The sequence below is a fragment of the Aythya marila genome (genome assembly GCF_965140915.1).
Source record: "Aythya marila genome assembly, chromosome: 1".
Lineage (NCBI taxonomy): Eukaryota > Metazoa > Chordata > Aves > Anseriformes > Anatidae > Aythya > Aythya marila.
The window spans coordinates 170,720,756-170,736,691 of NC_139042.1; the positions used below are offsets into that span (position 1 = coordinate 170,720,756).

The 15,936-nt window shown below is 40.0% G+C and overlaps 1 protein-coding gene across 6 annotated transcripts in view; it reads left to right on the forward strand.

Annotated features, from left to right (window-relative positions):
- Positions 1-15,936, forward strand: part of GRIP1 (glutamate receptor interacting protein 1) — a 325,481-nt gene that overhangs the window by 257,138 nt on the left and 52,407 nt on the right. For all 6 annotated transcript variants that reach the window (XM_082784855.1, XM_082784860.1, XM_082784859.1 and 3 more), the window contains 2 exons: positions 13,288-13,435; positions 15,070-15,239. In XM_082784855.1, coding sequence (XP_082640981.1) covers positions 13,288-13,435; positions 15,070-15,239 — 318 coding nt within the window. The remainder of the gene's footprint in view (positions 1-13,287; positions 13,436-15,069; positions 15,240-15,936) is intronic.

Below are 15,936 nucleotides of genomic sequence, written 5' to 3' on the forward strand. Positions count from 1 at the left end.
TGAGTTATCTTGAAATCAACAAAGATACTCAGAGATAATTGCACCAGTGGCATTTCTTACAACGTGATTTTGTTACACAGAATTGTACTTCTGAGGCTGTTACTCAGTTGTACGATGAGTAAAATGTTCTACTCTCTGTGTATTTGTTATTCAGATCACATTCCCCTACAGTAATTCTAAAAACCCATAATAACCTGTCTTTGCATCTTTTTCTAAATACATGGTTACCATGCTTCGTCGTTTTAAAGACATCATTTCACAGCCTATGAACTCAGTATTTATCAGCATGGTTTGGGGAAACAAGTTGATAAAAATTACTCCATGTGTTAGGCAGTCTTCAGCCAAAAATGCTATTGGATTTGATTTTTCTTTTTTTTTTAATCAATTCCTTGGTGACTAGTGGTGTTTGACCTTCTGTGAGTCTTGTGCTTTTCATTTGTAGGGAAACTGGCCAGAATATTCTGACAGCTGTTATCAATTGGTTGTGTTGCTGTTACAGTGTAGATGCTGGAGGACCTTAACAAAATGATGTTTCTGTCATAATTGAATATGCATTCAAAATAAAACAAATGCAAGCAGGTTTCATTTAAATCTTACCTGCTTTCTTCTTGGGGGAAGAGGAGAGGGTGGGAGTGGTTTTATGAAGAGTGCTTATCTAGACCATTCACAGGTTTCATCTTTAGTTGCAATTCTGACTCTAGCAGAAAAGTCATGGCTCACTGCAGCCAGAAAAAGTGCTGAGCCCTTCTGAGGAGACGAGCGGTGAAGGATAAGACAGCTTCCCAAGGTTGCAGGTAAAGCTGTGGCAAGCAGAGGCTTTTTCCTTCCTCTTTTCTGCCTCCAGACATTTCTTCCCTGACTGAAAACTGCAGTTTGACACATCAAACCCACACCACTGCAAAAGCAGTCTTCCTTGTAAATGAGTCAAGTCAGGTGGTGACCCAGACCCTCAGGTTACCTGGATGAAATTGGAAGTAGAACAGGGCTTTGCCAATCGACAAAATTGGCCATAGGGTATCAAAGGCAATGAGGCTCTGGGGATAACAGAGCCACACCATGGGAGAACAGAAATAGTGATGATATTGAAGAAGAAAGGGCTTTCTAGGATGAGTTTTTCTCTTGCCTTACACAGAGGTGTATATAAACCATATTGCCTCTGAATTACAGGGTTGTTTTCACTTTTTTTTCTGGCGTATAATCCGAAGGTTTTATACATGAAAAGATGGTGTACGTACACCTTGAGGCAGAGCTTTGGGACTTGTTTCATGTGACTTAGAAAGTGTCTCCACACTTTCTTCAAAAACTCCTAGTTGGGTTTTTCTTTATCCTTCATTTTATATCCAAAAGCTATTGCTGATTCAGGTCAGCCTGCCTGAGTTCTTAATTGAAATCTGAAGGCCTCAAGCAGCTTAAAAAAAAAAAAAAAGAACCTGGGTCACACTGCAAACGTATTGAGCCTGTGGTTTCCACACTGTCATTAATATGTGTCTGACACAACCTTTCCAATAACTGGAAAGAAAATCTGAAACAAACTATCCCTGGAATTCCTCCTGCCATTTTTTGGCTCAGAAAGCCCAACAACAACTTAATAACTAGCTGTTCCTAATCACAGTTAACACCTCCATTCAAAAAGATATGCTGAATGCATGTATTTAATGCCCTTGAATTGGATTTTTAGCTAAATGTGTTGTTTTATCTTGATTGAATAGAGTCTGCTAGCTGATGTTCTCTGCTGAATTTAGTAGTTTTTGCATGCACTTGAAGCTGGATCTAATCCCTAGCTACTGCAGTGCTGCAGAGTGCTGCCCTGAAGCATTCCAGATGAGAACAAGAACTACGGATCCTTAGGTGAGCCGTCTGTTGCCTTTCATGAAGTTAGCCAAGGCCTGGCCCAAACCTGTTTGACTCAGGAGAAGGCCTCTCAATGACTTCAGCTGGGATTTAAAATAGGACCCAAAGGAGAAAAATCTAGCCCTTGTCCTACATTTGAAGAGCTTTGCCATTAGGAAAATAAACAGTGGAGCTGAGTTTCTTTGCCCCCCTATCAGTTCTCCCAAAACAGGGACCCAGTTGATACCAACCAAAATGTCTCATGACAGCATAAGAGTCTTCTAATTTTAGCAGTGTTTGCACCATTAAATCAACGTGTTTTTTTTCACTGCCAGAGTGAGAGTATCTGCTTTAGGGATTCTACAGCAAACTAACTCTGAAGGGTAAAGAAGACCTGTGTTATAAGGAGCTAATTCTGGTGCACGTTATTTAATAGCAGCGCTGCTTCTGCTCGTGAACAGAGGACATGCCAGGGCCACTTTCTCTTTACCACTTTACGAAGATCTTTCTTTTCTGGTACTTTATCATTAGTGTGGGGATGGGACATACATGCATGAAATTACTGGTTTTGTATTTTTTTGCTGGATTTGTAGTCATTCCCAGTATCTAGATTTTGGTGAAACTCTTAGTCTTACTGCCTGCAAGAGAAACTCTTAGATTAACAACCACTGTGCATTTCATTCGGTTTGCTTTTTGGCTTTTGCACAACAGACCAGATTTCAAATGTTGATGGTTGGTGTTATAAAACACGGGGAGGCATTGGTGCTGCTGGTCTGTCTCATTCAGTGATTCCGCCGTTCTTTAGCTGGATAGGGAATGTGAGAGAAGCATCAGCTGCTATGTTTAAACTAGAAAACAGCTGCAAAAGAAAAGCAAAAGAGAAAAGATGTGTCCTTTCCGTGCTTCGTTATGAAACCCTTGCAGAAAGAACAGCTTGCTTGAGACTTCTGTAAACCACCTCACAGTTAAACCCACTAATTTTAAGAACTGTTAAAACTTCAGCAGTTTATGCTGAGGTTTTTCTTGTGGCCCCGTTCCAGCTTCACCCAGCTGTCTATATCTGAATTAATTTTTTTAGCATTTTTAGGCAAAATCGTTCTGCCATTTCCAGGACTGAGTTTTAAAGAAAGCTGTTTTGCTTATGAATGAGAATGTTGGAGAATCTTTCCTTTAGGATGATGTGTCTTTTCAAAGCACTGGTACACAGACCTGTACTTTAAAGGTAGTGGTTGCAGGAAAGAGAGCTCTTTTCAGGAAAGTCTCTTCTGCTGCTTATCCCAATGAAAATCCACCCAGATGTAGCTACATTTTGAAGTCTTTGAACAGGTACAGCTCAGTGTGCTCAGGAGAAACAGCATTTTTGATAACTTTCCCAAGAGTTTGCATAAATCAGGGCATGGTTTTTCTTGTCTTTGCAAAGTTTCTTTCAGTTCAGCTCTTCAAGGACTGGAAATGCAAAAGTTACAGATGCCCATATAGCCTTACTCAGAGTCCATGTAGCATATGTATTATGATACAGTTTTTAGTTGGAATATTGCATACAGATGTCTCACATTGGTCTCTCCAGACTAATAGATGCTTTTGACCTTCATTTATTTGATCCTCATTTGTTTATCTATGCAATGGGGAAAATACCACGCTTTTGCTCTGAGGGGTGGTTATGAGACAAAATCATTAATAAACTTGGGTTGTAATGCAGCACTGTACAATAGCTCCCCTGCCCCATGTGCTCAGGCCAGGATGAGAAGAGTAATCAGTAATTAAGGCATGAGAATGAAAGAAAAAGGGAAGAGTTTGGTGCTATTCATGAAATAGTCCCTGTCTACCTTTTCTGCAAGGCTCTTTAAGAGACAAGAATATGTGAATAAGTAATTAAAGAAGGAAGGTAAAAGTAAGTTCATCCAGGCAATATTCATTTTGAGGTTCGTTAAGTTTAAAGTGCTTTGTGCCCACATGGTGACTGTAATTATTTTCCTTTTTTCTCCTTTTAGTATCATTCTGTAAGTAGAATGGTCTGTCCTTTTTTTTTTTATGTGCATGCGTTTTTATAATGATGTATATTTGATGTTCCACTTATTTTAACCAGCTCCTAATTCTTTTTTTGTTTTTGTTTTTTTTTGTTTATGTTTTACCACTTGTGTAAGGACAGTATTTCTGTTAGGGTCAGCTCAGCAGTGTTGCCTTCTTCTGAGCACTGTGGCCTCTAATTTTTCAAGGGCTTTACAGCCTAGGCAAATTGGGGTGGAAAAGGAAAAGAGAGGGAAGGGGAAGGAAGAGTTGAGGAGAAGACAGAGGAGAAAAGTAAAGAAAAAGACACACTCCTGGAAAAGGTTTTCCACTTTCTCTTTTTCACATTCTCTCCTTTACTCAAATTCAGTAATTACTGAATCTGTTTACCTCACAAGTACTAGAACTTCTTCAAAAAGAAAAAGACATCAGACAGGGGCATGAGAGGACCTGGAGTCCCGCCGAGCCCGGCAGCAGGAACTGGCCTGGCAAACAGAAAGGAGGAGCCGCACAGGAGCCTCACCAAGGGTGACCCTGGCAGCAAGCTGGGAGCTGAGGCAGAGGAAAGAGTGCACTTCTCACTGCTGGGATGCTGGCGCTTATGAGGTGCTGGGGTTTCTAGGGTTTACTGCTTGGTTGGAGCTTTGAGAAAACAAATATGTGAAATTGTGTTTTTTTTTTTTTTGCTGGAAATGTATGCTGCAGATAACAGAGAATATTGAGACCATCTTCTTTTACTTTAAATATATGCATGCTCCCAGTAGTCCTGTTTCTGTTTTACCCAGAACAAGCACTGGGAAGGGAAAAATTGGAAAATATGCAGACAACAGGTAAGCAATCCATGATTATTTGTGCAATGTGGGACCAAAGAGTGTGTGTGTTCAGAACTATGGCTTCTGTGTTGGGTTTGAGGGTGAATTACCTAAATTACTCTTTCTCTCTCTATTTTTTTTTTTTTAATTTTTTGTCAAACTGCTCCTCAGGCAATACTAAAGCAGAAAGAGAGGGCAGTTAATAAACTTGTTTTCTCTCTCATTCTGCTTTAGTTTCATTTTATGAGTGGCTGGCATCAAATGGCAAAATATTCTATGCCCTTTCTAGCAACCCCAGAGAGCTGCAAAATTCTCACTTTGCTCCTTGGTGCATTAATATCAAGGTCAGATCTCAGCCCCAGCCTTCTGCCTGGTAGCATTTCATACAGTGGTGGTGCCAATGCACCAATTATTTATAAGACAGCTGTGCTAAAGCACAGATTACTGAAAATAAACCACAGGTTTTGGGGGGAAAAATGGTACAGATATACTTACTTGTAGCATCACAAAATTCATATTCTCTGTTATGGATATCAATACAGAGTCTCAGTTTAGGTGGTTTTAGTTGGTTGGTTGTTGTTTGTTTGTTTGTATTGGTTTCTACTCATCTAACAGACCTTGCAGAGAACTGTTTTAGCCAGGTCTGAAACCTCCTGCCTATTGAACCAAACCAAGACCATTGTTTTCAATGATAAAAGAAGTACACTAAGAGTCAAAGACTGTGGTTAGCACCTGTGTGGAGGTTGCTACCACGTTCAAAGCAATCAATGAATGTATGAGACAGCATGGCTCAGTACAGAGGACCTTGATCAAAGTCTTGTCATGCACCTCAAGCACGCCAGCCACACGGGAGCAGAGCTGTGCTTGGATCTGTCGCCTTGCTGAGAGTCGCTGTTGAAATCCTGGCACCTTGCTCATGTGGCTCTGCTGGTTGCAGGGCCTGAGCTCTACCAGCTGGGTGGGGAGATGGAGCTGGCACAGGGAGGTCCATACCACAGCATTGCACTGCGTGATGTTGGCATGTCTTCTATTGCCTTATCTGTTTCATGTGCATGGCAGCTCTTTTATCAAGATGTCCAGACTCTCCAGGGCATGCCTTTGCTCTGCAGCTTCTGGGATTATCCAGTACATCATTAGCATGGTAGCTCCCTGGGTGGATGGAAATTCTGTCATCTCCACACAAAGTTTGGGTGTTTGCAGCATTCATTGCCATCTGTCAAGTGCTGGCAGTGAGGGGTGTTGCACTTTGCAGACTTCTGAAGAGAATCCAGACCCTCTCTAATTCTTACTGTTCACATGGGATGCAAACTTAGGGTCATTATGGCAAATAGATGTAATTTGTAGGTATTGCAGCACTTAATAGTAGTGTCTACTTACAAGCATACAGGTTGACAGACATAAAATATGACACCCCAGCTGTTTCTTAGTTTGCAGGCAGAGATGCACATTATGTTGTCCTTATTTGTTCTATTTGTTATGATTAGTTGGGGACAGAATCGTACAAGAACAGGGCTGTTTTGAAGAAATCCAAGTTCTGGTGTATTGTAGTTTCCTGCCCTACTTGCATAATAAAGATAAGCGTGGGGAAGATCTTTTGTACGTAGGTACATATGCATCTATGTAGCTGTATCTATGCCTTGTGCGATGGAGAAAACAGTGCTTTGTTTTGCAGGGTCTCAGCAGAGGAGCTTGCATATTATTTGCAGTGTTTTGGAGGTCTGTCTTAGGAGACGGGTTTAAAACATCACTGTTTCTGAATTCCTTTCCTGAAAAGAAACACAGGCAGAAGTCCATGCTGTCATCAGGGGGGTGATTTGAGTTTCCAGTAGTTCTTTCAGTGCCACCTCAGTTTACCATGAAGTAGTCAGTTTTCAGGTAGCAAAAGAAAGAAATTGCAGAGCCTGGGCTTAACCGGAATGCATTCAGACTAGATCAGCTTCGGAATCATCAATATAGGCTTCACCAGCCATGTCCCCTCTCTGTTTTAAGTTCAGCAATAGATAAATCAGGTTTTAACAGGGCGTGTGAAAATAAAGATACATATAAATGGAGAGATTGGGATTTAATACTACTTTTGGGTGTAGGAGAGACCTAGTAAAAAATAAAAGACATTTGAGCATGAGGCAGTGTTAGTGGGAAGAAAGAGTGCCCCAAGACTTGAGGAAAAGTCTTTTAAGCAAAAAGGGCTTAGGCAGGCCTTGGAGTCTGAACATGAGAGAAAATCTGAGAAGAAAAGTCCACAGGCAGATTTTGAGTACATCCCCACCCACGCTGTTTTGAGCACTTTGAAGGCAAGGGCGGTTCTTAGCTGGTTAGCAGGCATTTCTGAGCTGAGAAGGATGATGGGGTTAAGGTTGCAAAGTATGAAATTAGGTAAAGGCAGCTCTTAAGCTTTTGATCTGAAGAACTTGAGTGCATTAGAGGCATATAAATGAACTGCAAGAATTAGACGAGAAGAGGAAAATGGAAAGATTGTGCCAGCCAGTTGACGAGAATATGAAATTGCTTGTGCATAGGGGAGGAGATAGACGATGCATTCATTTAGAGAATAATGCCTCTATTTTCCATTCTGAGGCTCAGAGATCCCTCCGATCTCATTGTCACTCATTCTGCTGGCATCCTCTTAAAACTATTCCTATTTCTTATTTTAAAAATCTGATTATTCTAAAAGTGAGAGGATGTAAAATGTCATTGGTGGTTGTTTGTTTTGTTTTGTTTTGTTTTTTTCTTAACAGCAATTTCATCTTTTTCAGTGGACTTTGAGCTTTCTTCCAATTAGTAGCCCAGCAGCTCCAGTGCCATGCTGTTATTGGCAACACTGATTCGTTTATTTATTTATTTATTTATTTATGCATACTGTTCTTGCCCCTCTGATTCCAGCTGAGATGGGTAAAATTAGAACATCTGTTGCTCACTCTGCAGCGCGCCTGAAACACATACAGACTCCACAGCCAAGGGAACACTAGGAGCGCACATGTTTTATGCAAAGTTGTAAGTCGGGCCTTGGAGACTGTCACTGACCCTTTGAACAAGAACATTATTTAATTTTTAAACAGTTGTTTTATTATTAAAGAAACTACCACCCTCACTTCCCGAATATTGCTTGCAATGGATAATGATGGCTTGCTCTGTTCCAAAACGTGTTTTAGAGTAAAGTCTCACACGTCATTAAGCTTATTAATATTTTCTGTATTCCAGTTCTCAAGGGAGAATTAGAAACACTGTCAATGACTTTGAGCTTTTCAGCAATCATTATCAGAGCTTGCTAGCTGGCATTGATTCCAGTTTTCCCAAAAGATCTGAGATGAAAAAAGGTTACTCTGCTAAATGAAGCATGAACAAAGCCAGGGTGCAAACATTATGCAGTATAAGTAGAACAGAATGCCAAGGCCAGTACTGCGCTTCAATACAGTATGTGTGGTTTACTTATGACCTTTATAGTCACAAAAGTCTGAGGAATCAAATAATATTGCTCTGAATGAGTGATAATGGGCCTACCTAGCTGTAGGGCATCTTCAATGTTGCTCCTGTGCCCTTTAGACACTGCAGAGGTTTTATTCCTGCCTCTTCCCCTGCTGCTGCTTTCCTTCTTGAAACCATTGACCCATGATCCCAATCTCAATTTCTTAATTAGATCTTTTAAAGAAATTGGTAATTAATGTTCCCTTTTTAGCAAAATGGGGATTAGGGATTTGTTGAGATCAAATTATCTCCAAAGTACAAGGAAAGAGGATTACATAAACAAGCAGCCTCCCACCTCCAAAATATTAGTATTTAAATAACCATCAGTCAGCTGTGTGTGTGTTAGGGAGACCTAGCTAATCATCTAGTTGGTGTTAAATGTGAGTGAGTGAGTGAGGAAGGGAGGGAGGGAGGGAGGGAGGGAGGGAGGGAGGAAAAATGCCCCTAGAAAGGAAAGAAAAAATGCTAGCAAGACAGCCTAAGACATATTTTAGGAAGTGGCTGTGTGTGACTTGGTGCATCCAGAAGTGTGTTTTTTCATCTGTTTGTATTTATGAACTGGTGAACAGCCAATGTGGGGAAGGAAAAAGGTATCAGTGGAGAGAAGCATGCACGGAGAGAGGACAGATGTGGAAAAAAGCCTCCCCACTCCCAGCAAGTCTTTCTCTTGCACAGTAAAAAGAACTAGCCATTTCTGAGTTTGATTCCTGTTTCCCTTGAGACCATGGAAAAGATGGGCAGTTGGAAGAGGCTGACCACCTCTCACTGGGTCAGCCTCAGAAAAACAAGAGAAGGGTCATGGTGGGGTCATGGTATTATGAGTGTCAATATCACAGGTAGGATATGATGGTGCCACCACTGGACTGCGAGTTTGGACAACGTTAAGGGTATCGGTCATACAAAGAGTGTTTCAATGGACACAAAGAATGCTCTTTTTGAGCATTCAAAATTCATTTAAAAAAAAAAAAAAAAAAAAAAAGTCCTTAAGAATACAATAAGCAAACCACATGGAAGATGACAAGATTCATTAAGTGTTTAAGATGCTGTTTGACAGTAATGAATAGTTTGTCAGTTAAGTGAAGAAAAGTGGATGTGAATGCATGCAGAATCCCTGAGTGCTTTTACAGTGCTCCATTGTTAGCTGAGCAGTGCTGCCAAGGGCTTTGCAAAATAGACTAACTGGAGACTGTAACTGCTAAAGCCATGGCTCTTAGAAACAAAATTCACTCAGTCTGTTAGAAATTCTGCCTGGCCTTTGGGCTGGTTACCGAGGCTTAAATCTGTACAACTGGCCAGGGATTTTAAGTGCCCTATAAAAAATGCATCAACTTTGATTTTCACATTTCAGCACTGTAGTTTTCCAAAGGAATGGTAAATACCAAATTCCTGATTGTAAGCCTATGGGATGTCTGACACCTGAAATCCTGAACCTTATCTAGAAAAAAATTCCCACTTGCTGTCTGTGGGCTGCAAAACTTCTTTATGAAGGGAACAAAAAAAGATGTGAGGAGCAGGAGAGAGCACATTTGTGATCAAGAAAAATTATTTCTGTGAAATATTGGCTTCTCTTGTGACAGGATTGAGACATGTTTAGATATGTTAATGCATTACTACAGAAAAATGAAACTGCAATGGGAGAACTGCAATGTTTGAAGAACTATATTTACCGATCTGAACCAGTGCAGACTTGCTAAATACACATATATACATCACATGTACATGTATTTTACTGCTTTCAGTCAGAGAATCACAACAACAGAGAAGGCTACATGGACCTGCTCTATACGTTTTTAAGGTGAAAAAAATTGTTAGTCTGTGAACATGTAATAGGGAAGAAGCTCAGCAAGAGGAAAATCAGTATGAGATAGTAAGTCATCCACTTCATTCTCACTCGTGTTATTGGTAGAAGATACAGCAGCATAAAGGCAAGATCGATAGCAGTCTTGTGGAGAGACTGGTTCAGCTACCTCTTTAGAGTCAAAGTCTGTTTTGACATACTTCCTCCTTGTCTGTCTCTTTAAAACCACTCAAAAATATTTATTTTGGTATAACTTCTGAAAAATATAAGAAAGCACCAGAAACTTTCCAGTTAGAGGAGTGTGAAGCAGAGACAGTAGCAACAGGGCTCAGTGTTCCTACAAGAACATGCTCACTGCATATCAGCGCTTCCCAGCTTGAAGTACAAGAGGCCTTAGGGGGAAAAATTATGGCGTCATAGACTGATAGAGTTTGGTTTCCTGTGGATTTAGTGTCATTGTTGATTGCATGCTATGATTGAAGCTTTTTCTATTTTAGGGCATTTATAAGCACTGTTTCCCATGTAGGTTTTCTGTTGCCCAATAACAAGCAGCTCGCTTTTTGGCCTGTCCCACTGCTGGAGTCCTAAAGAGGTTTTCTGTCCTCAGGCATCCACCAGCTGTTGAGCTGGACTCAGCAGTTAAGCCATGAGGATAGGGAAGAATTAGTAGCTACATACATTTTTGAGCATATGAACAACTACATGTAATGTGGTCATGAAGGCTTCATTTCCATTTGGAAATCAGACTAAAAAATGTTTTTTTCAACTTTCAGAATTGTTTCTCATTATCATTTGAGGTTGTGACAATGCTTATTTTATCCAAAACTTTTTTATGTATCATGTAGTATATTTATACAACATAAAAATATATTTGGAATAAAAAAATAATAAGAAAAACCCCTTGTTGCCGGTGGTTAAAGCTGCCAAATAAAAAAGGTGTCCTACTAGCTAACTGAAGAAATGTATCAGCATGCGGAAAGCAATGCTTCTTCCTCTGAGAGGTTTTAATCAAGCCTTGTGTACTGACTGAGATGCAGTGCCCAAAAGTGAGAAAAATTATTAACAGAATCAAAAATCTAGAGCGTTTTTCATGCAAGCATTCATCAGTATATCTTATGTAATTACGTAGCCAATAAATCAACATAGTCTGTAAGTGCTTCAGTCATGGTGTAAATATCTTAATGACCGAAACATCTCCACACATGAATAATTTATACCTGTATGATTCATTTTTCATACCCATGCTTTACTTCAACATGATAAACTAATCCTTCTCTGTCAGGGAATGTGTGCTTGATTATTGCCCTCTGATTTCTCTTCCTTGTGTTTATTATCCACAGTTAGACACACTCCACTTCTTTTCTTCTGGTTGCTCTAATGTACTTATCTTATTTATTCATCCTGTCGGCCTTGGTTTGCCTTCCCAGTGCTTTTTAACAGGCACCTGGGAAATAATGCTGGGGCATAAGCTGATTGTGCATTTCTCATGTAACTCTGGAGCAGCATCTTGAAAGATTTACTCATTCTTGACAGATTATATTTGAATATATAGTTTCCACTCCTCTTCTCAAGGCGATTGCTACAGAACAAACTTGTGACAGGCCAGTAACAAGTTGAACTTTATCATTTTCTGGATCCACCTGAGTTCAAACCTTCGTCACAGTACTCATGACAACTGTCGTTCAAGTCTTCTTCCCATATGTTTGTAAATATGAGCTTGTTTGTAGTTCCAGAAAACAATGCAATATTCAAGAAGACAAATGTTCCTCAGCACAGAAATCGGAATTGGGAATTCTTAAATTCTGCTCTGCCACACATGCTTTTTGGCTGCATTCAAGTCACTGTATGCATCCTGCCTAGCTTAGACACTTACCCAAGGCATCTAAGACAGGATCTCAATTGCTGTGACTGCCTCTTTTAGTCACTAGAGAAAGACAGGTAGCTGCTAGGGTCAGTTCACCCAGCTTTGTAACCCTTTCATACCTGAAGCACCAGGCATGAGTGCTTCTGGTGGACTCTTTTCTGGGATTGCAATGTAAGGTTTGGTTCAGATGTGCAGAGCAGCTTATTTTGGTGGTGCCTGTGGAAGTTCAGCTTTTAATAATTCAGTCCTAGTTGGGCTCAAAAATAAATCATTCAGAATTAGTGGGCACTTTCAAAAATACTAAATCTCCTCTTCTAACCCTCAAGTTTCTAGCTCGAAAAAAGGCAAAGTGTATATAAAAATTACTGCAGTTCTTGAGGGAAAAGGATGTTCTATAATTATTAACTGATGCTTTAGTGGTATTGTATGTTACTCTATCCAGGCACGTTTTTAATTTCTATATTCAGTTTACCTACATTACTCTCTAGCTAGGAAGTGCACCTTACCTGAGAGTTAGTTAACAAAGGTCTCATTATACAGCAATACACTGCTTCACAGTCTTTCCTCTTCTGTGACAGAATTACATTCCTGGACTAATTTTCTGGGTTTGAGACTGAATGGAATACCTTGCTATCTATCTTCTCCTTACTTCAGCTGCATTTCTCTTACAGCTTCTGGGAAATGTTGCAGCTGAACATTTTCCTTGTATTTTATAACAGGCTCCAGTACTCTGTGAATACAAATCTCTCCTGTTCTCTAGGGGGGCATTTGGTAACTTTATGTCTCTACTTATACATTTTCCCTTGTTCTGGTTGTAAGCACCTCTGAAGGTTTCTGCTTTCTTTCTTCAGTGTTTGGTCAACTACTGTCTGTGACCCATTGTAAGGAAGTACTTTATCCCATGACAGGATACCACAAGAATCTACTGCACAACCTCCTGTGCATTTTGCTTTAACTTCTACTATTTCTAGTTGTCATGCCTCCTGCACTTTCTCCATTTTCACCTAAATTGTCCTATTTCTTTGTGAGGGATTTCTGATGGACCTTTCCTTCACCTTCATTGAATTATTATAACACCTGTCCATCTTCCCCTTCTTTTCTTAAAATGAATTTATCATCCTTATGTAACCTCTTTAACTCAGTTCATTTTTCAGATCATCTACTTTTTTATTAGTTTTGCTTCTTCAGCATGCCCATTTTAAATCTCATGTGGTTTTTAGCTTCAGTTGTTTAAAAGAGTGATTCTCAAACGCATCCTGGTCCTCCATCCTCATCCATCTCAGATTCTGATGCAATGAACTTCCAGACATCTCAGATTCACAAACCTCTTGCTTTCATCGGTTTCAACATTACAAGTTGTTACTTGATATTCCAGAACTGATGATATTCCAGAGTGTCTTTATGTGGCATGTTGTCTGGGTAGAGAAATAGAATAGCAATAGAGATTTTATGTAGGAATGTGGTAAATAATGCAGTTGGTATAGTACTAATTTTTTGTTGTCTAATTTTAACAGAGTCAGTAGCAACGGCATCTGGGCCACTACTTGTTGAAGTTGCCAAAACTCCTGGTGCTGCTCTTGGGGTTGCACTGTCTACTTCGATGTGCTGCAACAAACAGGTCATTGTCATAGACAAAATCAAATCTGCGAGTATTGCAGACAGGTGAGTGCAACAAAGAGCTGACACTGCAGATCCATACATGTGTTTTATTTCTGTTTTTGTTTTGTTTGTTTGTTTATTTGTTTTTTAAATAACCCCCTCCTTTTTTTTATGAACTTGACCGAGCCAGATGCTATTAAGGTTGCTAGGTCTTAAAATTAGCACTTTGTCAGATCATTGTTCCATACTGCGGAGTTTAAGAATTCCAGGGCACCATTTACGTTACGTTCACAGAGTTTTCAATGACATAAGCCAGCCCCAATATAATACGTGCCTGTCTGTCTGCACTATGCAACACAGAAGTTTAGAGGCCTACTCTGACTGTTAAATGTAATGCTGCAGCAGAGATTAGTATTTAAAAAAAAATAAATACCCCACTGGAATTCTTAAAGTAAGCCCACAATATGGAACAGCTGTCAAGGGAAGTTAATTCTGAGGCTTTGCAACCTTGAAGTGTTCTTTTAGAATATATTGTTCATTCTTGTGTTACAGTGAAATGGAACTTCTTATGTCTGGATTTTCCTATTAAAATTTTAGAGTACAACTGAGGTATTAGGAAGACTGACTTCTGTATTTTGAAGTTATTTTGCAGTATTTTTTTTGTACTTCATTTAAACTTCATTCTACTATATTAAGGTCAGATTGTATGTAAAATTGAGGGAAAGAAAAAGATATTTTTCCGTAGTGTTCTAAAACTCTGTAGCAGAGCTGTGGGATCTTTTTTGGGGTGTGTGTGCGTGCGTGTGTGTGTTTATACATAAACAGTATGTTTCTATATACATACCTATATCTAAAAACTCCCTAAATATTACGTTTCAGCAGCAAATTCCTCCTGCATGTCCCCAGTCACCCTACCGTGTAACTCCTCTTTGACGATGGTGCTTTAGGTAGCACCCACTTGTAGCAGTGAGTCTACAGCTCCTCTGTGGGCTTTTCCCTACAGTAGAAACTTTGAGAGTGACGGCCATTGATCCAGGGGTGTTCTCCAGTTCAATGGTGCAGGATGCTTTAATTTTCTCCCTCTGTTTTTTTCCCATTTCACAGGGGGTAACCAATTAAAGGAGCTGTCCACTTGACTGGTACGTCGGGATGCTGACTGCTGTGTTTGCATTTCTCAACTCATCCAGTAGCCAGTCTCTTGAGTGCAGCAAGATTTAGCAGATAGCCCCCTCCCCACCCCACTCCTCAAGTCACCATGCTAGCCCTGGTTTCATTATTTGTTTGATTACTGCATAATTTCATCATCATTTACAGCTTTTGTACTAATTAATGTTTGAACTATAACTCAAAAAATGATGAACTGGGTGCTTGTGTGAGGGACATGTGACCAAGTTATTTGCGTCTCCTTAAGCTCTTCTCATTTTATTCTGCTGCCATTCACACATATTTTAGTAGTCAGCTACCCCATTCCAGTTCTGTGAGTTATGTCTCGGCATATACTGTATTAACTGAATTGTTTTTAAGGTTCGTACTAATAGATATAAAGTCTGACCAGTGACAATGCCTACAAAACACAAATCTCTCTCGAAAAAGAAAGAACACGCTCATAGTTGTCATGGCCAGTTTGAAGGCAGTAAAACTCATTTTCCCAGCAGAAAACATACCTGATCATACGGAGTTTTTCCCCTTTTGTGTAGATGTGGCGCATTGCATGTAGGAGACCATATTCTGTCCATCGACGGCACCAGCATGGAGTACTGTACGCTAGCAGAAGCAACGCAGTTTCTTGCTAACGCAGCGGATAATGTCAAGCTTGAGATCCTCCCTCACCACCAGACACGGCTAGCACTGAAAGGCCCAGAGCACGGTAAGAGGATCTGTGGCACCTAATACTGCTTTATTTTCCTGTCTTTGACTTTTCCTGCTCTTGCTGAATGGCCAAGAAAGCTATGATGGCAGTTATGCCTGTAAATGTTGTTTCAGCTCCCCAGGTTATGCTTCCACAGATTCTGAGCAGCTCTGTGTTTTCTCAGCCTTAATGCACCCTCTGAGATTCCTACAGGTAGAGAGGGAAATATTTTACTGAGAAATGGCTCTGCGCACTTGTAAATGTACACAAAGACACCTGTTGACTCTACTGCTGCAATCACTGAGGGGGGCAACTAGGTGATTCAGTAGATGATTCTCTGAGTTGATTCTCCAAATTAGAGCAGGGAGGAAGGGCCACTGATAACTTCTTTTCAGCATACTAACTTCATAGTCTGTTATGACAACTTCAGTAATAGACTTGTTCTCTCTCAAAATGCTTCAGAAATAATTATTTTCCCTTGCGTATAGCATTATTACTTATTGCCACAATATTTTAAAAATACTTCTGAGATTGTTTCATGGGTGCATTGGTAGTGCTTATGAAAAAGGATTTGGGAACAGTTACCTAGATGCTAACCCATTTTCACTGTGTCATTTATTTCATACCAAGATAATGGTTTTCCATTTTCGAGTCAAATATATATAAAATGTAATCATGTTTGAAGATGGAAACCTCCTGTCTTATTTCTAACTAC